The sequence below is a fragment of the Cetorhinus maximus genome, chromosome 1 (genome assembly GCF_964194155.1).
Source record: "Cetorhinus maximus chromosome 1, sCetMax3.hap1.1, whole genome shotgun sequence".
Lineage (NCBI taxonomy): Eukaryota > Metazoa > Chordata > Chondrichthyes > Lamniformes > Cetorhinidae > Cetorhinus > Cetorhinus maximus.
The window spans coordinates 43,764,550-43,790,129 of NC_135879.1; the positions used below are offsets into that span (position 1 = coordinate 43,764,550).

Genomic DNA, 25,580 nt, shown 5'->3' on the forward strand with positions numbered 1-25,580 from the left:
GTTTCTGTTTAATTTCATGATCATCATTGAAGCAATAAGCTGCTCAAAAATTGCACGGTTGCGTTCCACCAGATCCACTTGGCTTCAGACTTCATTACAGCCTTTGTCCAAACATGGACAAAAGAGCTGAACTCTTGCTAACGATGTTAGCTTTATTATGTGAGGAATTGTGAATGGAACTGAACACTGCAATTTATCAGTGAGCAATCCCCACTTCTGGCCTTATAATGAAGCAGCTGAAGAGAGTTGGGCCGAGGGCACTGCCCTGAGGAACACCTGCAATGATGTCCCCGTGTCCCAATGATTAGTTTCCACTAACCACAGCCATCTTCCTTTGTGATAGGTATGATCTCAATCAGTGGAAAGTTTTCCCTTGATTCCCATTTGCTTCAATTTTGCTCGGGCTCCTTGATGCCATATTCGATATGCTGCCTTGATGTTGCTTCCATCTCATCTCTTTCAGCTTGGACAAAGGCTGTAATGATGTCTGGAGCCAAGTGGATCTGGTGGAACACAACCGTGCAATTGTTGAGCAGCTTATTGCTTCAATAAGCAATTAAGTATGTGTCGCTTAATAGCACTGTTGACGACACTTTGCTGATGATTGAGAGTAGACTGATGGGGTGTTTTTTGATGGGATTGGATTGGTCCTGCATTTTGTGGACAGCATATACCTGGACAATTTTCCACAATGTGTGGTAGATACTAGTGTTGCAGCTGCACTGGAACAGCTTGGCTTGGGGCGTGGCTATTTCTGGAGAATGTCTTCAGTTCTACAACCAGGATGTTGCTGTGGCATATAGCCTTTACTGTACCCAGTGCCTTCCTGATATGTCAAGTAATGGAATTGGCTGAAGCCTGGTTTCCGTGTTGCTGGAGAACCCAGGAAAAGGCCGATATGGATCTTCAAATTGACACTTCTGATTGAAGATTGATGCAAATGCATCAGCTTTTTCTTTTGCACTGATGTGCTGGGCTCTGTGTCATCATTGAGGATGGGGATGTCCTTCAGCAGTTGTTTACAGTTGGGTTGTTGCTAGAGCCCAAAGCCTTTGCTCTATTTAATGCAATCGGCTGTTTCATAATATCATATACAATGAATTGAATTGCATTAAGACTGGCATCTGTGATGGTATCTGCGGGCCTCAGAAAGAGGCAGAGATCAATCATCCACTGGGCACTTCTGGCTGAAGATGGTTGCAAATGCTTCAATCTTGCCTTTTGTCTTCATATGTTGGGGTCTGCCATCATTTAGGATGGGGGATGTTCACTGGACCTCCAGTAGTTGTTTTATTGCCCACCTCCAGGTCATGAGTGGATAGGGCACAACTGCAATGCTTTAATCTGATGCGTTGGTTGTGGGATCGCTTAGCTCTTTCTATAGCATATTGCCTCCATTGTTGAGCATGCATGTAGTTGTGTGCTGGAGCTTCACCAGGTTGGCTCCTCAATTTGTGAAGCCGTCTCTGGCATACTTTCCTAAACTCATTTAATCAGGGTTGATCCCCTCCATGGCTTGATGGTAATGGTAGAGTGAGAGATATGCTTGCCCTTGAGGTTACAGGTTGTGGTGGAAAACAAATGTTGCTGCTGGTAGCCCACAGCTCCTCATGGATGCCCAGTTCTGAGCTGTTAGATCTGTTTATAACCTATACCATTTTGCACAGAGTGGTAGTCCCACAAGACGCAATGGAGTGTGGGCTCAGTGTGAAGATGTGACTTCTTCTCCACAAACACTGAAGGTGGTCACACTTACTTATACTGTAAGGCACAGATGCATCTGAGACAGGTGGATTGATGAGGATGGAGTCAAGTAGTTTGGCCCCTTGTATTGGTTCTCTCACCATCTGTTGCTAGCTCAGTCTGGCAGTAAAGTCTTTCAGCACTTTGCTACTTTAGTCAGTAGTGATGTTACCGAGCCAATCTTGGTGATGGACTTTGAAGTGCCCCACCCAGAGTACATTCTGTGCCTTTGCTATCCTCGGTGCTTCTTCCAAGTGGTGTTCAATATGGAGGAGCACTGATTCATCAGCTGATGGAGGGGGTTAGGTGGTAATAAGCAGGATGTTTCTTCGCCTATGTTTGACCTGATGCCATGAAACTTAATGGGTCTGGAGTCAATATTGAGGACAAGGCCACTCCCTCCCTCCTGTATGCCACTATGTTGCCACCTCTAGTGGACCTATCCTGGTGTTGGCACAAGGCATAACCAAGGATAGTGATTGTCTTCAGTCCTGAGCGCAAACTCCATTATCTCACCATTGAGTGCATCCCTCTCCTGGACAACTGTCTAAGGTTGAACATTCACAACTGTGGTGTTATATCTGACCCCAAGATGAGCTTCCCACCTGACATCTGCACCAACAATGACTGGCTATTTCCACCTTGCATGATAACGCCCAACTTCAACCTTACATCAGCTTATCTGCTGCTGAAACCGTCATACATACTTTTCGTACCTCTAGATTTGATTATTCCAGTGTACTCCTGGCAGATCTTCCATATTCTATCCTTTGCAAATTTGAGGACATTCAAAACTCTACTGCCTGTGTCCTAGCACATACTAAGTCCTGCTTACTCATCTCCCCTGGCTCCTGGTCAAGCAATGTCTAATTTTTAAAATCCCTTCATGGCCTTGCCAATTCTATCTCTGTAATCTCCTTCAGCCGTACTACCCCCTTAGATTTCTGCACTCTGCCAATTATGGCCTTTTGAGCATTTCTGATTTTAGTCACTCTCCATAGGTGGCCAGGCCTTCTGCTGCCCAGGCCTTACCTATGGAATTCATTCCCAATATCTCTCCATCTCTTTTTTTTCTTGATTTCCAAATCAGGGTGGTGTGTGGCTTGGAGGGGAACTTACAGGTGGTGAAGTTCCCATGCATCCGCTGCCCTTGTTTTTCTAGGTGGTAGAGGTTTCAGGTTTGGAAGGTGCTGTTGAAGGAGGCTTGGTAAGTTGCTGCAGTGCATCTTGTATATGGTACACACTGTAGCCACTGTGCATCAGCGGAGGAGGAGTGAAAGTTTAAGGTGATGGATGGAGAGAATATCAAGCAGGCTGCTTTTTCCTGGATGGTGTCGAGTTTCTTGAGTGTTATTGGAGCTGCACTCATCCTGGCAAGTGGAGATCACTCCATCATGCTCCTTACTTGTGCCTTGTAGACTGTAACCAGGCTTTGGGGGATCAGGAGGTGAGTTACTCACCTTAGAATTCCCAGCCTCTGACCTGCCCTTATAGCCACAGTATTTATATGGCTGATCCAGTTAAGTTTTTGTTCAATGGTAAATACCAGGGTGTTGATGGTGGGGGTTTCAGCGAAGGTAATGCCATTGAATATTAAGGGAGATGGTTAAGTTCTCTCTTGTTAAGTTCTCTCTTCTCCTCTGCCTCTCTTTCCTCCTTTAAGATGTTCCATAAAACCTACCTCTTTGACTCTTTTGGTCATCTGACCTAATATCGCCTTATGTGGATCAGTGTCATTTTGTTTTATATTGCCCCTGTATCTTTTATTATGGTAAAGACACTATATAAATACAAATTTTTGTTGTTGTGATGGAAAAGTCTGGAACATTGGCTAAAAGGTATGACTCTGTGAATATGATCATGTCAGGCTATTGCTTGACTCATCTGTAGGACAACTCCCCAGATGTTAATGAGGAGGACCTGGCAGGCTTTTTAAAAAGGTATTCTTTCATGGGATGTGGGTGTCGCTGATAGGCCAGCATTGATTGCCCACCCCAAATTGCCCTTGAGAAGGTGGTGATGAGCCGCCTTCTTGAAATGATGCAGTCTATGTGTTGTAGGTACACCCACAGTGCTGTTAGGAAGGGAGTTCCAGGATTTTGACCCAGTGACAGTGAAGGGACTGCAATATAGTTCCAAGTCAGGATGGTGTATGGCTTGGAGTGGAACTTACAAGTGATGGTTGTTCCCATGCATCTCTGGTGGTAGAGGTTGCGGATTTCAAAGGTGCTGTCAAAGGAGCCTTGGTAAGTTGCTACAGTGCATCTTGTAAATGGTACACACTGCTGCCACTATGCGCCAGGGGTAGAAAGAGTGAAAGTTTAAGGTGGTGGATGGGGTGCCAATCAAGCAGGCTGCTTTGTCCTGGGTCGTGTGAGCTTCTTGAGTGTTGTTGGAGCTGCCCTTATCCAAGAGGAGAGTATTTCATCATGCCTTGTGATGGTGGAAAGCCTTTGGGAAATGAGGCAGTGAGTTATGTGCTGCAGAATTTCCAGCCTCTGACCTGCCCTTGTAGCCACAGCATTTATATGACTGGTCCAGTTTAGTTTCTGGTCAATGGCAAACCCCAGGATGTTGATAGTCAGGGATTCAGCAATAATAATGCCATTGAATGTCAAGGGGAGATGGTTAGATTCTCTCTTGTTGGAGGTGGTTATTTCCTGGCACTTGTGTGGCACGAATGTTACTTGCCACTTGTTAGCTCAAGCCTGAATGTTGTCCAGCCTTGCTGCATATGGACACGGACTGCACTAAGATGTGGTGAATGGTGCTGAATTGAACATCCCCATTTCTGACCTTATGAAGGAAGGGAGTCAGTGATGAAGCAGCTGAAGATGGTTGGGCCTAGGACAGTACCCTGAGGTACTTCTCAGGAACTCTGGCAGCGATGTCCTGGGACTGAGATGATTGATGTCCAACAACCACAATCATCTTCCTTTGTGCTATGTATGACTCCAACCAGTGGAGAGGTTTTCCCTGACCTCGATTGATTTCAGTTTTGCTAGGGTTCCTTGATGTCACACCCAGTCAAATGTTGCCTTGATGTCAAGCACAGCCACTTTCACCTCACCACTTGAGTTCAGCTTTTTTTTCCATGTTTTTGTTTATTCATTCAAGGAATGTAGGTTTCGCTGGCTGGGCCAGCAGTTATTGCCCATCCTAATTGCCCTTGAGAAGATGGTGGTGAGCTGCCTTTTTGAACTGCTACAGTCCATGTGGTATAGGTACACCCACAGTGCTATTAGCGGGGGGAGTTCCAGGGTTTCCAGGTCAGGAGCTGAGGAGCTCTGGCAGAACCCAAACTGAGCAGGTTATTGCTGAGCAAGTGCCGCTTGATAGCACTGTCAATGGCCCCTTCCAGCACTTTGCTGATGATCAAGAGTGGACTGATGGGGCGGTAATTGGCTAGGCTGGACATGTCCTGCTATTTGACTGGGCTGGATAAGCCTTTGTTGTATTTGAATCTGATGGGTAGATGATACATCCAATTTTATTCCTATTATAGGATTTTGTCTTCATAAAGTATGTGAGATCTTGTGTTTTATAAATAGAGGCATGGAGCACAAATGTCAGGAAGTTATGCTAAACCTATATAAAAGACTAATTCAGCCCCAGCTGTAATATTGAGTCAAATTTTGGGTACTGCACTGTAGGAAGAACATGAAGGCTTTGAAGAGGGAAAAGAAGAGATTTACTAGAATGGTTCCAGGGACAGGATACTACAGTTGTGCCAATATACTGCGGCTAGGTTTGTTCTCCCTGGAACAGAGAAGGCTAAGATGAGATCTGATAGAGGTTTAAATTTATGAAAGGCTCGGAAAGAGAGAAATGGTTTCTAGTTGCTGAAGGATCCATAACCAAAGGGCACAGATTAAACAAATGCAGGAAAAAGTCTACTAAATGTCACGTTTGGTGTTTTTGTGAGAATAGTATACTATTCAGCATTGTATTCTGTTCAGGATCAGATGTTCTGGTTGCCCGCTCTGTTCACACTGTATTAATGTTCATGTGGGTTCAGTTTGTCCTAAAGGTTACATTTGAAAAATCAGTGTTTACAATGAATTTGAAACTGAGACACTTTAAAAAAATCCAATATAAACAGTATGGATTTATTTACTTCAGGCACATATCAGAATAAACACATTTGCTTGACAGTGTTTAGGGCACAGTGGGTGTCCACTAGCATATGATACTGAATAATTCATATTCATGCAAGTAATTTCCCACGAAGCTAATTCTATTTTGGGGTGTGTTGGCAGGGTTGTTTCAGGGAGGACAATTTAATTCAGTGTTGAGTGAACACAATGAGAAGTATCACTCCGGCTGTTTATGTGCTTCTACTTGGAAATGGTTGCAGACTGTCACTCATTTATCCACCTACCCTTGTGTTCAGAGAATGATAAGTAGCAGTTCAAAAGTAAACATAAGTTTCCTGACCTTCAGAGGTCACATTTGGGCAGTGAGAGATTGCAAGAAACTGGCAGAAACAAAACTGTTGCAAATATCACACAAGTTTGAACTGAGGGTACCCGTGAGGCATAATGACTTCATGTTACACTCTGCACACATCCAAGTTAATTCCAGAACAACGGGGTCAAGTAAAGTCAGCTGTACTAGAATCCTGCGTCCAGAGCATTGGGTTTGAGCATCATCGTCATCAGGACTAGTTTGATGAAAACAATGTTGAAATAGCTTTTATTGCCTGGCAGAACAACCCATGGTCATGTGTCAAGAAGGCAGTTTTCCAACAGCTCAAGGCTGGCATCCAAACACAAGTAACATTTGCGCCACACAGTGCCAGGCAATGACCATCTCCAACAAGAGAGAATCTAACCATCACCCCTTGACATTCAATGGCATTATCATCACTGAATCCCCCAATATCAACATCCTGGGGGTTACCATTGACCAGAAACTGAACTGGACTAGCCATACAAATATGGTGGCTACAAGAGCAGGTCAGAGGCTAGGAATTCTGTGATGAGTAACTCACCACCTGACTCCCAAAGCCTATCCACCATCCACAAGGCAAAGTCAGGAGTGTGATGGAATACTCCCCACTTGCCTGGATAAGTGCAGTTCCCACAACACTCAAGAAGCTTGACACCATCCAGGACAAAGCAGCCCACTTGATTGGCACCACATCCACAAACATTCAATCCCTCCATCACCGAGGCACAATAGCAGCAGTGTGTACCATCTACAAGATGCGCTGCAGGAACTCACCAAGGCTCCTTAGACAGCACCTTCCAAACCCACGACCACTACCATCTAGAAGGACAAGGGCAACAGATACATGGGAACACTACCACCTGGATGTTCCCCTCCAAGTCGCTCACCATCTTGATTTGGAAATATAGTGCCGTTTCTTCACTGTCGCTGGGTCAAAATCCTGGAACTCCCTTCTTAACAGCGCTGTGGGTGTACCTTGTGTGAAGCTTTTTTGAAGCCAGCAGGGCCACCTACAGACCAAGGTCAAATGGACAATATTCCCTTCGCTCAAAGGATGGTGTCTCTCTTCTTAAGGATGACAATGCCATCCATCAACGTTGGAAGGAAAATTTTCAACAACTCTTCAACTGTGAATCCTCAGTGGCAGCTGACTTTCTCCAGGCTATCACCCAATATATTGGGGTAGAATCCATGGGTCAACCATCATCAATGGGAGAGCTCCAATATGCTAACAAATGGATGAAAACAACAAAGACTGTGGCTCCAGTGGTATTCCAGCTGAGGTCTTCAAAGTTGGTTGGCATTTGCTCACATGAAGGCTCCATGCATTCATCCTATGGATTTGGGAGGAAAAAGAACTCCCCCCTATCCCCACCAACCACCCCACTTCAGGATTGCAACAATTGTAAGTATCTTCAAGAAGGGAGATAAATCATTCCATGGAAAGTGTCAAGGCCCTCTTGTCCATAGCAGGGAAAATCCTGAGACGCGCTCTGCTGAACCACCTACTTCCTGTGGCTGAGGAAATCTTCCCAGAGACAAATCCAAGAAAAATGTCGAGAACAACACTAGGGATGCTTCACGACATTCATCGACCTAACCAAAGCATTGACTTAGTAAATCATGAGGCTCTGTGGATTGTGATCCAAAGGTTTGAGTGTCCAAGAAACTTCATCACAATCCTGCAATTTCTTCATGATGATATGACTGTAACAGTCCTACATGGGAGATCTTAAACAGTAGCCTTCACAATCTGGACTGGTGACAAGCAAAGCTTTGTAATAGCCCCCATACTATTTACATTCTATCCTGACAGTAGCTATTCACCTCATCAAAGATCAACTGCCCTCTGGATGTGAGTATTAAATATTGCCTACTCTTTAACCTCAGTCGCATCTGTGCCAAAACTAAACTGATCACCATAGACTACATGATCTACAGTTTGTGGATGTCTGCAGCCCACTCTGCATCAGATTTGCAAGCCACTCTCGATCTCTTCAATTCTGCATACGAGAAACTTGGCCTGTCCTTAAATGTTGCCAAAACAAAGCTCACATATTAACTCACACTTGGTCAGCCAAATATTCCACTTTCCATGGATATTGAAGGAGAGACTCTGGAATATGTTGAGCGCTTCCCATACCTTGGCAGCCACTTCTCTCAAAGGGCCACCATTGATGTGGAGATCCAACACTGGATTAGCTGCACCGTCTCAGCCTTCTACAAACTATAGCAGAGAATGATGCGAGTTTGACAACAAAGACCTTCACAGTCAATAAAAGTCCGAGTGTACAGAGCAGATGTCATCACCACACTCCTGTACTGTAGTGAGACCTAGACTGTGCATCAGTGACACAAAACAGTGCTAGAGAAATTCCATCAGCAATGCTTCCGCCGCATCCTCTGGAGTCAATGGGAAGACTGTCGAACAAATGTTAGTATAAAAGCAAAATACTGCGGATGTTGGAAATCTGAAACAAAAACAAAAATAGCTGGAAAAACTCAGCAGGTCTGACAGCATCTGCGGAGAGGAAGACAGTTAACGTTTCGAGTCCGAATGACTCTTCATCAGAACTAAAGAAAAGTAGAAATGAGGTGAAATATAAACTGTTTGAGGGGGGTGGGACAGGTAGAGCTGGATAGAGGGCCAGTTATAGGTGAAGGCAAAGAAGAGATTGCCAAAGATGTCACAGACAAAAGGACAAAGGGGTGTTGACGGTGGTGATATTAGCTAAAGGATGTGCTAATGGTGACATTAAGGGTGGAAAGCAGGACAAGCAAGTGACAGATGGCTCTAGTGGGGGTGGGGTAGGGGGAAGGGATCGAAATAGGCTAAAAGGTGGAGTTAAAACAATGGATGGAAATAAATTTAAAAATAATAATAGAAATAGGTGGGAAAAGAAAAATATGTTTAAAAAAAAATATATAAAGTACTAGAAAAAAGGGGGATCGGAAAGGAGGCGGGGTTGGAGGAGAGAGTTCATGATCTGAAGTTGTTGAACTCAATGTTAAATCCAGAAATGTTAGTGGCTTTCTTGAAGCCAGCTCCACAAGCATTCAGGCAAAACTGCAAAATTAACTTAGATGGACTGGACACTATGTCCAGATGGCTGAAAAGCATCTAGCTCGCCAGGTCTTGTTTTCCCAACTTTCAAATAGTCAGTGTTTCAGGGGAGGACAAAGAAATTGCTTCAAAGACTCGCTGGAGCTCTCCTTGAAGCGTGGGATGAAGTGGTAGAATGTTGCGACCAATCACTCAAAATAGTGTCAACTTGTCCATCAAGTTGCATCATGACTTGAGTCACAATGTCTTAATAATGTGGCAGAGCGGCAGCAGAGAAGGAAAGAAAAGTAAGCAAATCCTGTACTCCTGATCCCACTACCTTGTGGGACATCCTACCCCATGTGCCCAAAGATCTGTGGGTTGAGAATTGGCCTGTTCAGTCACATAAAGACCCATAGAAGAAACTTGCAACCCTAAGTAGATGTCATCCTTGAATCTAGGGACAGCTGACGATGATGCCTCTCAACTCACAGGGAGTTATGCTCAGTTCAGTTATAGCACGCATTAATAAATGCTGATGGATATAAATTTGGTATGAGTTTGTTTGCTTGTTTAATAGATTGGACCTTAATCCTATAAACACAAAATAAAAAGGGAGAACATTCTCATCTCCTTAGTGGCTATTCATTGAATATAACTGCTTAAAAAAAAAATCAACCAAACAAAGAGGGAATGTTTAAAGCTAATGTTTAATGTAGTATCTGTATCTGAATCCTTACTATTAGAGTTAGATATTACAGGCTCCACTTATTATTGAATCCTATGAAGGATACTGATATCATCAATTAATTAGTATACAATTAATCTGGAATTAAAAGATAGTCTCATTAATGGTGACCATGAGCCCATTGGATTGTTGTAAAAACCCATCTGGTTCAACAATGTCCTTTAGGGAAGGAAATCTGCCATCCTCACCCAGTCTGGCCTAGATGTAACACCAGATCCACACAATGTGGTTGACTCTTAAATGACCTCTGAAATTGCCTAGCAAGCCATTTAGTTGTACCAAATCACTACAGAAAAATCAAAAATGAATAAAACAGCATGGATCATCTGGCCTTGACCTAAGCACCAGAAGCAACAATGATACAACATGCCCAGTTCACCCTGCAAAGTCCTCCTTACTATAATTTGGATACTTGTGCCAAAATTGGAAGAGCTGTCTCACAGGCTAGTCAAACAACAGCCTGACATAGTCATACTCACGGAATCATACCTTACAAACAATGCCCCAGACACCTTCATCACCATCCCTGGGTATGTGCTGTCCCACTGCCAGGACAGACCCAGGAAAAGCTTTGGCACAGTGGTATGTGGTCAGGAGTGAGTCACCCTCGGAGTCCTCAACATTGACTCTGGACACCATTAATTTCATGGCATCAGGTCAAACATGGGCAAGGAAACGTCCTGCTGATTACCATCTACTACCCTCCCTCAACAGATAAATCAGTACTTCCATACTGAACACCACTTGGAAGAAACATTGAGGGTGGCAAGGGAACAGAATGTACCGGGGGGTGGGGGACTTCAATGCCATCGCCAAGAGTGGCTAGTAGTATCGCAATGACCGAACGGGCCAGTTTCTAAAGGATATATCTGGCAGACTGGGCATGCGGCAGGTTGTGAGGAAACCAACAAGGGGGAAAAACCTACTTGACTTCATCCTCACCAATCTACCTGTTGCAGATGCATTTGTCCATGACAGTATTGGTCGGAGTGACCACCACACAGTCCCTGTGAAGACTAAATTCTGTCTTCACTACATCCACGCTGTTGTGTAGTATTACCATCGTACTAAATGGGAAAGATTCAGGACAGATCTAGGAGCTCAAAATTGTGCAGCCACGAGATGCTGTAGGGCATCAGCAACAGCAGAAATGTATTCAACCACAATGTGTAACCTCATGACATCCCTTGCTTCACCATTACAATCAAGCCAAGGGATCCCTGGTTCAATGAAGAGGGCAGGAGGGCATGCCAGGAGCAGAATCAGGCATACCTAAAAATGGGGTTCCAACCTGGTGAAGCTACAACACAGGGCTGCGTGCATGCTAAACAGCATAACCAACAAATCAGATCAAGACTCTGCGACATCCGATCGTGAAAGGTGATGGACAATTAAACAACTAACTGGAGGAGGAGGCTCCATAAATAATCCCATCCTCAATCATCAGGAAGCCCAGCATATCAGTGCAAAAGACAAAGCTAAAGCATTTGCAACCATCTTCAGCCAGAAGTGCTGAGTGGATGATCCATCTCAGCCTCCTCCTGGGGTCCCCAGCAGCACAGATGCTAATCTTCAGCTTATTCAATTCATAGTGTCAAATTGCCCAGGTATGTCCTGTCCATAAAAAGCAGGACAAATCCAATGTGGCCAATTGTTGCCCTATAAGTCTACTTTTGATCATCAGCAAAGTGATGGATGGCGTCATTGATGGTCCTATCAAGCGGCACTTACACAGTAATAACCTGCTCAGTGATGCCCATTTTGGGTTCCACCAGGGCCACTTGGCTCCTGACCTTATAGCCTTGGTCCATCCATTGACAAAAGAGCTGAAATCAAGTGGTGAGGTAAGAGTGACTGCCCTTGACATCAAGACAGCATTTGGATAAATGTGGCATCAAGGAGCCTAGCTAAACTGGAGTCAATGGGAATCAGGGGAAAACTCTCTGCTGGTTGGAGTCATACTTAGCACAAAGGAAGATGGTTGTGTTTGTTGGAGGCCAATCATCTCAGCCCCAGGAAACTACTGCAGGACTTTCTCAAGGTATTGTCCTAGGCCCAGCCATCTTCAGCTGCTTCATCAATCAGGGGGAGGCAATGGCGTAGTGGTATTGATGCTGGACTAGTAATCCAGAGACCCAGGGTAACACTCTCAGGACCTGGGTTCGAATCCCACTGTGGCAGATGGTGGAATATGAATCCAATAAATATCTGGAATTAAAAGCCTAATTATGACCATGAAACCATTGTCAATTGTTGTGAAAACCCATCTGGTTCACTAATGTCCTTTAGGGAAGGAAATCTGCTGGTCTGGCCAGACCCACAGCAATGTGGTTGACTCTTAAATGCCCTCTGAGCAAGGGCAATTAGGATGGGTAAATGCTGGTCTAGCCAGTGATGCCCACATCCTGTGGATAAATATTTTTAAAAATAGTGTTGATTACAGAACATTGTCTGTTAGGGAAGTCTTTGTAGTCTTCTGTACGTTAATAGCAAGTGTTTATTAACTACTTGTAACTATATACAGATATACAGTAAAGGGCGCAGGCATAGAGCTATCTGCGTGTCTGCGTCTTAACACATCTCTGGCAAACACCACACTGACCCTAGGTCCAGATCATGTGCCTGTGTGGGCGATACTGTACTCAGTTCCACATTAACCATGTATATACCAGACCCTTATACTACATCCCATGGATGTAGAGTTAATTTGCTTTACTTCAAGTCTTACATTGTCATTTGCTTTATTGTTACAACCTTAATGCTATTCCAACATTATTGCTATTACAGTTTGACAACATTCTCACTCCCTGATCTCCCCCCTTCAAGTCCTTTAAGTTAGAGGGTCAGGTGGTCTGGAGGAGTTATAACCCCTTCACATCTTGTTCGCTGTTCTGTTGGGAGAGTGTAGGCTCTTTTGGTTTTTGTTCTTGTTGTTGGCTTGGAGGTTGGACTGGCATTTGGGTATGCTTTCATTCCTTTCTTCCATTGCTTAATGTTGACCCAGGCCTGGTCAGTTGGCTGTTGCGTTGATACATGGTTGCTGTTACTTTTGATCATTTCTTGTGGGGTGGCTGAACATGGTATTCATCTCCTTGGCGCTGCTTTTTCTTCTTCTTTCTCTTTGGGGGCTATCTCGAAGCCCTCTGAGGTTGGGGAAGAGTGTTCCTGTGGCAAGACGAAGGTTGAGTGGTACGTTCACCTGTGTTTTGTTGTCAATGGTGAGAGACTGGTACCAGATTCCAGCATCTTTTGTGGTTGTGACATGCTGACTGGAAGTTACAGTGTGTGCACGGTGGTTTCTGTGTTGACCAGCTGTACCATTGTCATAGTTGAAGGTGGAGGCTTCTCAGACTGCTGATCATTCTCTGATACCACTTCCACCGGAGGTGCGATGGTGATTTTGTGGATGGTAGGTTGGTCTGAATATCTGGGGCTTTCTGGAACCTGCAGTGATAATGGACAAACCTGCTCCAAAAAGAAGAGAGCTCGAAGGTGAAATCCGAGTCTGGATATTCTTTAGTGTTTGAGTACTCAGACCGTGCTGTTCTGGCTGGCTAACGATGGTGGTAGTCTTGACATCCTCTACTGTCTAGGGGAGATGCAGGCATTTCTGCTCAGGAGAGAGAAAGGCTGGTTATGGATGGTGTACATCAGCTCAAAGATCTGTTTGCTACCCCATGTTGTATTCTCTCCACTGTTCGGTTTTTCTCTGGTAGAGTATAATTCTGTTGTGCTACCTTTCACAGTTGGATTCACACAATACAGATAGCAATGTATGTTATATTTTGGAAATGCTGCAAATGTTGCTAAACTCAGTACGCAGGGTACCTTCACGTTACAATGTAATTCTGATAACTTCCACCTCACAGGGTCAAAATTTCTGTCGGCAGTGATTGAATCATAACTTCAAATAGTTCAGTTTCACTGTTAAAAAATAACCAGTCAGAAATACACACACACACACACACACACACAGATACACACACGCACACACTCTATCTCTCTCTTTTTCACACACACACACACGCACACACACACACACACACACAGTTTTGCTGTATTTATTAACCATTTCAGACGATGTGATAAAATGCTCCATATCCTACTTTGCCAATGACACAATAAATTAGACAGCATTGGAAGCAGTGTAGCTGGAAGCATCAAATTACAAAGAGATATGAATATATCCCATACGCACACACACACGCACACACATTCTCTCCCTCTCACACATGGGCACACTCACACTTATAACTAAATACACACTTGCAGTAAAGTGTACAGGCATGGAGCTACCTCCATGTCTACGTCTTCACATGTCTCTGGCTAACACCACACTGACCGAAGTCCAGATCATGTGCCTTCTTACAGCGCTGTATGGGTGGTACCTTACTCATTCCCACATTAACCCTGTATATACCAGACTCTTGTAATACATCAATGACCTTCCTCCCATCATAAGATCAGAATTGAGGATGTTTGCTGATGATTGCAAGTGTTCAGTACTATTTATACTCCTCAGATACTGAAGCGGTGCATGTCCATATGCAGCAAGACCTGTGCAATATTCAGGCTCGGGCTGATAAGTGGTAAGTAACATTTGCACCACACAAGTGCTGGACCATGGCCATCTCCAACAAAAGAGAATGTAACCATTTTCCTTGACATTCCATGGCATTACCATCACTGAATCCTACACCATTAATATCTTGGGTGTTACCATTGACCAGAGGCGCAACTGGACCAGCTATATAAATACCGTGGCTACAAGAGCAGGTCAGAGGCTGGGAATGCTGCGGCAATTAACTCACCTCCTCACTCCCCAAAACCTGTCCACTATCTACAAGGCACAAGTCAGGAGTGTGATGGAAAACTCCGCACTTGCCTGGATGATTGTGGCTCCAACAACATTCAAGAAACTTGACACCATCCAGGACAAAGCAACCTGCTTGATTGTCACAGCATCCACCACCGTAGAGGAGGTGGGGGGTGGAGGAGGAGGTGAGGGAGGAGGAGGAAGAGGGGGAGAGTGAGGAGGAGGAGGAGGGTAGGCGGAGGAGGAGGGGTTTGGGTGAGGGGGAGGAGGAAGGGGATGGGGGGAGTAGGAGGGGGAGGAGTGGTAGAGGGGAGGGGAGGAGGAGGGGGCAGTGGGAGGAGAGTGGAGGAAGAGAAGTAGGAGTGGGGAGGGGTGTGAGGGGAGGAGGACGAGGGTGAAAGAGGGTGGAGTAGGAGGGGGAGGAGGAAAAGGGGGACGGGAGGAGAAGGAGGGGGAGGGGAGGGAGTAGGATAGGGGAGGTCAAGAAGTAGCAGGGGAGGAGTAGGAGGGAGGAGGAGGAGGAGGAAGGTGAGGAGAAGGAGGGGAGAGGGAGTAGGAGGGGAAGTGGGAGTAGGAAGGGGAGGAGTGGGGGAGGAGCAGGAAGGGGAGAAGTGGGAGGGGCCGGTGGAGCAGGGGGAAGAGGGGAGGAGGAGGAGGGTTGGAGGGGATAGGGTGAGGGGAGGAGGAGGGGGGATGGGAAAGAGTAGGAGGAGGAGGGGAGGAGGATGGGGAGGGGGTAGGAGAAGGAATAGGAGGGGGAGAATGAGGAAGGGAGGAGGAGAGGGAGTGGGAGTAGGTGCAAGGGGGAGGAGCGGGAGAGGGAGGAGCGGGAGGGGGGGGAGGAGGAGGAGGGGGAGTAGGAGGAGGGGAGGAGGGTGTTCTTTTATTTTTTCTTTCTAAGCCTGCAGGAGGTCAGGAGTTGAAAAGCTGCATGAGAGGGTTGAGTTTTGTAAACATCCAAGAGTGACATCACAGGACAAACATAAGTTAATTGGCTGGTGAGGAGCTGCTGTTGGGGAGGGTCTTTCAGTAGCTGAAAATTTAAAAAATGCATTTTTTTAAAAGAAGGAGCTACTTAGATGTCAGTACGAAACACAAGCAACCGGGAAGTAAAGTTATGTCAAGGCCAGGTAAAATAAAGTAGTATATGTAAACCAAAGTAAAATAAAGTTAACATAAGGGAAGTGAATTGAAACTACTGCAGGTCAGCTCGATCGGGTGAAATGCGTGTCCTGAAATGCGTGGGAGGTTTTGGTTGCTACTGCTGTCCAAGATGACCACATGTGCAGGAAGTGTCGCCAGCTGCAGAACCTTGAGCTCTGGGCTTTGGAGCTCGAGTGGCGGCTAGAATTACTGTTGTGTATCCACAAGGCTGAGAGCTACGTGGATAGCACGTTCAGAGAGGTGGTCACACCGCAGCTTAGAAGCCTGGAGGCAGAAAGGGAAAGGGTGACCACCAGGCAGTCCAAGAGAAATAAGCCGGTAATGCAGGAGGCCCCAGGGTCCTGCTTGCCAATTGGTTTTCCGTTTTGGATACTGGTGAGGGTGTTAGTTCCTTGGAGGAGTGCAGTCAGAGCCAGGTTTGTGGTACCACAGGCGGCTGTGCTGTACAGGAGGGGAGGAAGAAGAGGGGAAGACCAGTAGTGATAGGGGATTTGTTAGCTATGGGAACAGGCAGGCATTTCTATGACTCCAGGATGGTATGTTGCCTCCCTGGTGCCAGGATCAAGGATGCCACAGAGCAGTTACAGGGCATTTTTCTGGGAGAGGGTGATTAGCTGGAGGTCATTGTCCACGTTGGTACCACTGACTTAGGTAGGAAAGGGGATGAGGTCCTGAAAACAGGTTTTAGGGAGCTAGGAAGGAGATCGAAAAACAGGACATCTAAAGCAGTAATCTCAGGATTATTCCCAGTCCCACATGCAAGTCAGTATAGAAATAGGAGAATTGAGTGACTGAACACATGGTTGGAAAGCTGGTGTAGGAGGGAGGGCATCAGATTTCTGAGACATTGGGACTGGTTCTAGGGAAGGTGGGACCTGTACAAGCCAGACGGTCTACACCTGAACAGGACTGGGGCGCATATCCTCACAGGGAGATTTGCTAGTGCTATTGGTGGTGTTTTAAACTAGATTGGTAGGGGGATGGGAACCTGAGGGCAAATTCAGAGTAGGGAACGGGAGATGGAAAATTAGTGAGTGACTCTGAAAAACTGAAGCAGCACAGGTTAAAAAGTGTACAGCACAGGAATTTGGCAGTGTTAGAAGGTGTATATGTAAGTGCAAGGATTATAACAGTAAGGCTAAGCTGATGGCAGCATGGTATCATTGCTATCATGGAAACTTGGCTTAAAGAGGGGCAAAAATGGCAGCTCAACATCCCTGGATATAGAGTTTTCAGGCAGGATAAAGAGGAGGGTAAAAACGTTGGGGGTGTTGTATTATTGGTTAAAGAAACAATTACAACTGTGAGGAGGGATGATATACTAAATGAAGCATCAAATAAGGCCACATGGGTTGAGCTCAGAAATAAAAAAGGCAGCCACACTGCTAGACGTGTACTACAGATCCCCAAATAGTGGAAGGGAGTCAGAAGAACAAATATGTAGGCAAATTTCTGAGTGCAAAAACAATAAGGCAGTAATCGTTGGGGACCACTCTAATATCAACTGGGTTACGAACAGTGTGAAGGGCACAGAAGGCCCAAAATTCTTGAGCTGCATTGAAGAGAACTTTTTAAGCCAGTACGTAACAAGCCCAATGAGAGGGGAGTGCAAATCTAGTCTTGGGAAATGAAGCTGGGCAAATGGACGAAGTAGCAGCGGAGGACCATTTTGGAGATAGTGACCATAATATGGTTAGTTTAGCATTATTAAGGAAAAGGACAAAGATAGCACAGCAGTAAAAGTTCTAAATTGGGGGGAGACAAATTTTACAAAGCTGAGAGGTGAGCTGGTGAGAGTGGTCTGGATGCAGCTACTAGGAGGGAAAATCAGTGGGAGGTATTCAAAAGCGAGGTTCTACGGGCACATTGTAGACATGACCCCACAAAGAAAAAGGATGGTACTGCCAAATCTATAGCCCCCTGGTTATCCAGAAGCATACAGGGTTAAGATAAGGCAGAAAAAGAAATCTTTGACGGTCACAAAAAGCCTAGAGAAGTATAGAAAGTACAGGGGTGAAGTAAAGAAGGGAAATCAGAAAGCAAAGAGAGGATACAAAAAATATTGGCATGTAAAATCAAAGAAACCCAAAGATGTTTTACCAGTACATTAACAGCAAGAGAATAACTAAGGAAAGGGTAGGGGCTATCGGAGATGTACATAGTAACTTGTGTGTTGATGCTGATGATTTGGGCAGAAATGAATACTTTTTCTCTGTCTTCACTAAGGAGAGGGATGATGCAGACATTCTAGTTAAGGAGGAGGAGTGTGAAATATTATATACAATAAGCATAATAAGAGAGGAAGTACTGGAGGGTCCGGCATCCTTGAAGGTGGATAAATCACCAGGGCCATATAGATTGTATCTCAGGTTGTTAAACAAAGCCAGGGAGGAAATGGCGAATGCTCTAAGGATCATTTTCTAATCCTCACTAGATACAAGCAAGGTTCCAGAGGATTGGAGGTGTGCGAACATTGTACCATTATTTAAAAAGGGTATGCGGGATAGGCCAGAAAATGATAGGCCTGTGAGTCTGAATTCGGTGGTGGGCAAATTATTGAAATCAATTCTGAGAGACAGGATAAACTGTCACTTAGAAAGACACGGATTGATCAGGGATAGTCAGCATGTTAGAGCAAGATCGTGTCTTACTAATGTAATAGCAAGGAGGATTGATGAGGGTAATGCAGTGGATGTTGTCTACATGGATTTTAGTAAGGCATTTGACAAGGTCTCACATGTTAGACTGGTTAGAAAAGTGAGATCCCATGGGATACAGGGGAAGGTGGTGAGTTGGATCAAAAATTGGCTCAGCAACAGGAAACAAAGGGTAATGGTCGATGTTTGTTTTTGTGAATGGAAAGCAGTTTCCAGTGGTGTTCCTCAGGGCTCAGTGTTGGGTCCCTTGCTGTTTGTTGTATATATTCGTGATTTGAACTTAAATGTGGGAGGCATGATTGGGAAATTTGCAGATGACACAAAAATTGGCCGTGTAGCTGATAGTGACGGGGGTAGCTGTTGTCTCCATAAGTATACCAACGGTTTGACTGAGTGGGAGGAAAGGTAGCAAATGGAATTCAATTTGTAAAAGTGTGAGGAAATGCATTTGGGGAGGGCAAACAGAGCAAGGGAATACTTAATAAATGGGAAGTTATTGAGAGGAGTTGAGGAAGTGAGAGATCTTGGAGTACATGTCCACAGGTCCCTGAAGGTGGTAGGTCAGGTGGAAAAGGAGGTAAAGAAAACATATGGAATGCTTTCCTTTATTAGATGAGGTATTGATTACAAAAGCAGGGATGTAATGATGGAACAGTATAAAACTCTAGTTAGGCCACAGCTGGAATTTTGTGTACAGTTCTGGTCACCACATTACAGGAAGGACATAATTGCTCTGGAGAGAGTACAGAGAAGATTTACAGGAATGTTGCCAGGGCTGGAAAATTGCAGCCATGAGGAAAGATTGTATAGGCTATGATTATTTTCCTTAGAACAGAGGAGGCTGAGGGGTGACCTAATTGAGGTGTACAAAATTATGAGGGGCTTAGATAGGGTGGGCAGGAAAAACTTGTTTCCCCTAGCTGAGGGGTCAATTTGGGGGCCCAGATTTAAGGTGATTGGTAGAAGGAATAGAGGGGACATGAGGAAAACTATTTTCACCCAGAGGGTGGTGGTCATCTGGAATTCACCGCCTAAGTTGGTGGTTGAGGGTGAAATGGTGAACTCATTTAAAAAGGTACCTGGATCTGTACCTGAAGTGCTGTAACCCGCAAGGCTATGGACCAGGTGCTGGAAAGTGGGATTAAAAATGAGGGGCTAGTTTCTTTTTTTCTCTTTTTTGGCTGGCGCATACACAATGCGCTGAATGCTTTCTGCACTGTAGCTTTTCTATGATTCTATGGAAACGGCTGAAGGCACTGGATACGGCAAAGGCTATGGACCCTGACAATATTCTGGCAATAGTACTGATGACTTGTGCTGCAGAACTAGCAGCACCCCTAGCCAAGCTGTTCCAGTACAGCTTCAACACTGGCATCTACCCAGCAATGTAGGAAATTGCCCAAATACGTCCTTTACACAAAAATCAGGACAAATCCAACCTGACCAATTACCGCCCCATCAGTATGCTCTCGATCATCAGTAAAGTGATGGAAGTGGTCATTAACAGTGCTATCAAATGGCACTTGCTTAGCAATAACCTGCTCACTGATGTTCAGTTTGGCTTCCGCCAGGGTCACACAGCTCCTGACCTCATTACAGCCTTGGTTCAAACATGGACAAAAGAGCTGAACTTCAGAGGTGAGGTGAGAGTGACTGCCTTGGACATCAAATCATTTGACTGAGTGTGTAATCAAGGAGCCCTAGCAAAACTGGAGTCAATGGAATCAGGGGAAAAGCTCTAACTGGTCATATCTAGCACAAAGGAAGATGGTTGTGGTTGTTGGAGGTCAATCATTTCAGTTCCAGGACATCACTGCAGGAGTTCCTCAGGGTAGCGTCCTTGGCCCAACTATCTTCAGCTGCTTCTTCAATGACCTTTCTTCCATCATAAGGTCAGAATTAGGGATGTTTGCTAATGATTGCATATTGTTCAGCATCATTCACGACTCCACAGATACTGAAGCAGTCCATATCCAAATGTAGCAAGACCTGGACAATATCCAGGCTTGGGCTGACAAGCGGCAAGTAACATTCGTGCCACACAAGAGCCAGGCAATCACTATCTCCAACAAGAGAGAATCTAACCAGTGCCCCTTGACATTCAATGGCATCACCAGCTCTGAATCCCCTGCTATTTATATGGCTAGTCCAGTTCAGTTTAACTGAACTGGACTAGCCATATAAATACTGTGGCTACAAGAGTAGGTCAGAGATTAGGAATCCTGCGGCAAGTAACTCACCAGCCCCAAAGCATGTCCACCACCTGCAAGGCACAAGTCAGGAGTGTGATAGAATACTCTCCACTTGCCTAGAGGAGTGCAGCTCCAACAACAATCAAGAAACTTGACACCGTCCAGGACAAGGCAGCCCACTTGATTGGCACCCCATCCATAAACATTCACTCTCATTCACTCTTTCCACCGCAGACGCACAGTAGCAGCAGTATGTACCATCTACAAGATGCACTGCAGGAACCCGCCAAGCCTCCTTAGACAGCACCTTCCAAACCCACGACACTACCATCTAGAAGCACAAGGGCAGCAGACACATGGGAACACCACCACCTGGAAATTCCCCTCCAAGACACTCACCATCCTGGCTTGGAATAGGAAATAGGAAAACGAATAGGAAAAAAAGTTTTGTTGCCCTGTCATGCCATTTGATGTTCGTGCTTGATATGATCTTGTTTCTGGAATATGCTGACAATTTCTGCTGGATTCCATGTGCCATCAGTTGGGTGTTGTACTTGAACTTTGTGTCCAAAGTGGAGGTTGATAAATTCATTACTTGCATGCCAGTTGTGGGCATCTTTCATCTTCCCCTGTTTTTTGATCAATGCATCACGGATGCCTGTGAGTATTGACAAGTGATGGCTGCAGAAGATTGTCTGCCACATAGTAATTCTGCATGGTTCCACAGTACGATGAAGTTTGAAAGTTCGGAATGGGTGTACATATTCAGTTCCAACTGTACCACTCAGCCTGTTGGCTGATGATCTGTGTTGATGATTTGGTCTTCTCCCAGTGTAAGCAAAGGGTTTACAATGGTGCTCTTAGTGATCTGTGGTCCTCGTCATTGTCTTTGCAATACCATGGATGGTGACGAAGGACAAGTCCCTGCACACCAGTAGGGCTGGGATCACCGGACCCGTGGTGTCCACAACATAAAATATCTAGGGTGAGTTATTGTGGTGTAATTTGAGTGTAATAGATTCCAGGGACAGAATCTTGAAGCCATTTTACATAGTGAGTTTGGCAGTGGTTGGTTGAATCTTCACTTGCCACTTCTGTGTGTAAATACGTTTCAGTATGCAAAGTGGAAGGATGTTTGCGCCTTCACCAGTGTCCAGTTTTGCATATGCTGTCCCTGCATTTGTGGGCATATAATCTGAATGTTGGTAAAGGCTTCTGTTGGTATCACTGTGCCAAAACATTCTTTGATATTCACCATGCTCTATGTCTGCTCAGTTTGTGTATAAATGGTCTGGTCATCCTGATCATCCAGCTGTATAGCTTGGCTAAGCATTTTATGGACCTTATCTTGATGCTGTTTGGTCCACAATTTCTGTGTGCATGTATGAGGTCGCATTGCCTGATTAAGGGGTTCCAATCACTTAAGTAAACTAATTGAACTGGTATACACTCATTTATGTCAATGAAATATTGCTAAATGTTATACCTGGTTTGTATTTAGAATTAGTAATTCCATCTTAGATAAGAAATTGAAAGCATTAGATCTCTGTTTTAATCAAGTCAATATTTAAAATTATGCAGCTAGAAAATCACACAATTGAAATATGAGGAAAGGAATGATGCAGACATGATGGGCTGAATGGCCTCCTTCTACACTAACAATTTTGTGATTTTGTGATATCTGGGGTCTAATGTACATGGCTGAAGAAATGATTTACTGCAATTGTGGAACATCATAACTTCCAAAAATGGGAGGCAATGCTGTGTATTAGTGGCATATTCTGTAAGGTAAACATTACTGATTTACTCGTAAACTATCTCCCCCCTCTTACAAAGCGCATCTGGTCGTTTGCATCCTCTGCTGGCTGACTTTTGGTCCAATTCACAATACTTGGGAAACATTTATAAGGCATGCAGGCAACTGAAAAAATATCTTGGTCTTTAAACAGAGAGTATTAGATGACCTACCCGGTATTTCTACTTGACGTACAGATAGAATTTTTAATATGAAAATAGGTATCCAACAAAGAGCGTCTGTGAAGACGATGAAAAAGAAGCGTTTGGCAATGGTCACTTCCTTTTTAATGTGGTTGCTGATTTCTGTTGCCATTGTACTAGTTTGATGAATATTGTAGAACATACTTCCATAGGAAAATACTATCACTATGAAAGCGATAAGGTTTAGACCTGCAAAAACAAAATAAAATTTTATAAATATATACATTTAATAATAAACCAATTACTGACGCTTTTTTCATAATTGCCTTTTCCAACCTTCAAATTCCTGACACCATATTTTTATACTCAACATAACAAGCTTGGAAGGAGCCAGATGCACAATTGTTCATCGGCCTGGTCATCTTCACAGCCTTTGACAATGCGGTCTTTGCTCTGCTCTGAAGTTGGAGTTGTTGGCTACAGCACTTGGTAGATTTCACTGAGGACTTAGTGGCGCACAAACATCTCACATATTATTCATCACTGATGTTTAAGTTTGAGAATTGCTTCCTGAACCTGTGTGTGGATCTGGTCTCCTGCTGAGAGCTCTTATCTCCTTCTCACCCCTCTTCTAGCAGCTGATGCTTGTTTGGTTTCTGTTCATTCTCCCAATCATGTTCTATTCCAAGATGAAGGCTTACCATTGCATCCATGTTTGGAGGCAACTGGTTTGTTGAAGCCTTGAAGTCAAAAAGTTCTTCAGCGCCTGCCTCGCCACTTCCTGTAGGCTTTTGATATTTGCAACAACTATACAAAGCACCAAAATATGTACATTTATAACAACAGTCAGAAGAAATTTATCAGCAACTAATCTGTAAGTAGTTGATGATCCCTTTAAATAGCTCTGGTGCAGTGTCCTTCCTGTTCTGTTGTGCAAGCGTAAGAGAGGGCGCCGGCTAGAGTGTTGAGCTTCAAAATGCACTGTTGCTGTGCATGCTGGCTGATGTCATGATCTGCCTGTTCTGCATAATTCTGATGGATGTTAACCGCACTCACACTAATGCCTGTACCAAAATAGCCTCTGGTGTGCTTTGCATCAGAAGCATGTACATGAGTGCTTCAGAGGCCACCTTAAGGGCATTTACAGAACTCAGTTTGTTACTCAAAGACTCTGGAATGCCCTTTATAATCATAGATTCAGAGTGTAGATGTTATCCATGGATAACATCCACATTCAACAATAGACCTGCAGTTAAAAAGAGCACATCTGGAGGAGTTTCAGGGCTAGCCAGGGAAATACTGTCCATCCATCCTGAATAAGGGGTTGGGGAACTCATGCCTGTTGAGACCAGGTGTAAGTTTCTCTGAAGGCCTTACAAAAGCTGTATACTTTACTATGGGAAGATAATTGATTCCAGATGGTACTCATTACCTCCTCCAAAAAGTCTGGAAAAATGTAGAAAAGGTACACTTATATAGTGCCTATCAGATGTGCTTTATAGCCAATGAATTGATTTTGAGATGTAGTCACTGTTGTTATGTAGGCAATCACAGCTGATAGTGCACAATAAGGTCCCAAAACATCACTTACATAAATGACCAGTTATTTTTTTTGGTTAAGTGCTATGGAGTGGCTAGGGTAAATTGAGAGCTTCCCTGTTTTTCAAATAGTGCCACGGAATCTTTTATAGGGCCAAAGTGATCAGTCACTTCCCATAAATTGATATCAAAATATACATGAACGTTCTTATGCTTATAAATATGCTAAAACTCCCTGTTTCTCACAGTTCATTGATAAAATCTGTTGGGCTATTTACATTAGAAAAATACTTCAAAAATCTAAATTGTAGACCAAAGAAGTAAATTAGATTTGTTATGACTATTCAGTATCTTTTACCTGGAGACAATACTGTATTAAACACTGTGCTATACCCATCTGCAAATGATGTAGTATTTTAAGAAGTGATCTGCCACTGTTAGAAACCTAGTTGAACTTTCTGATTATCAAATGGCTTTTGTGGCTTTCAAAGCACATTTTTGTTATTTGGCATATGTATTCTGCAAGCATGAGCCTTTGCTGATGCTGAGTGTATAATGTTAATGGTTTCATACAGAACATCACACATTTCACTTCCACAATTACCACTTCCATTATTCTAATGCATGGTAATTGTGTTTTAGTTTCATATCTATGTAGAAATGGGCTCAGGAGTCTTAAATTACATAACATACAACAGAAATAATGACGCACCACAAGGGTTGCAATGAGGATTTAACTCCCTGTGATTTCCCCTTATTGTAGGATCTCATTCTCAGCTGGGCCTCTGGTGGAGCAGAATGGAGTTCAGTAGCATGGGGGTGAAAGTGGAGGATGAATCAATCCAGCCTGTTCTTGTACATCTAGCAGCTGGTTGGGAACAGGCTACCTTGATGTTATCTTAATCAGGTGTTTGGATCAGGAGGAAAACAGGGGCTAAAGATGGGGAAAGAATAAACAAAATAGTGGGGGAGGGGCAAGTTACAAAATTAAAAATAAGCATAAGACCTGTATAAATCAAACACCCTTTGCTCTTATTAGAAAAAAAAACATTGAATCTGGGGGAGTTACAACATTTCTAGATGCAGTTTAAGCATTTTATTTTCCATCTTTTTTCACTCCTCCCTTGAAAGTACTGACTGATGCTGGGGTACGGTTCTGTGGGTGTTTGGAGCTCTTTAATACCTCATTAAAGTGTCCATTTGATGAGTGTGAATCTAGACATTGAATGTTAGCATGCTACTTAATGGAGTGTGGGCATAACAGCCAAGCTTAAACATCTTCTCATAC

At 44.2% G+C, this 25,580-nt stretch overlaps 1 protein-coding gene across 1 annotated transcript in view; it reads right to left on the reverse strand.

The window, feature by feature from the left end:
* The window catches only part of rxfp1 (relaxin family peptide receptor 1), a 161,252-nt gene that overhangs the window by 10,241 nt on the left and 125,431 nt on the right, over positions 1–25,580 (reverse strand). Inside the window, exon 17 of the mRNA XM_078552868.1 lies at positions 22,784–23,002. Within this exon, the coding sequence (XP_078408994.1) occupies positions 22,784–23,002 (219 nt within the window). The remainder of the gene's footprint in view (positions 1–22,783; positions 23,003–25,580) is intronic.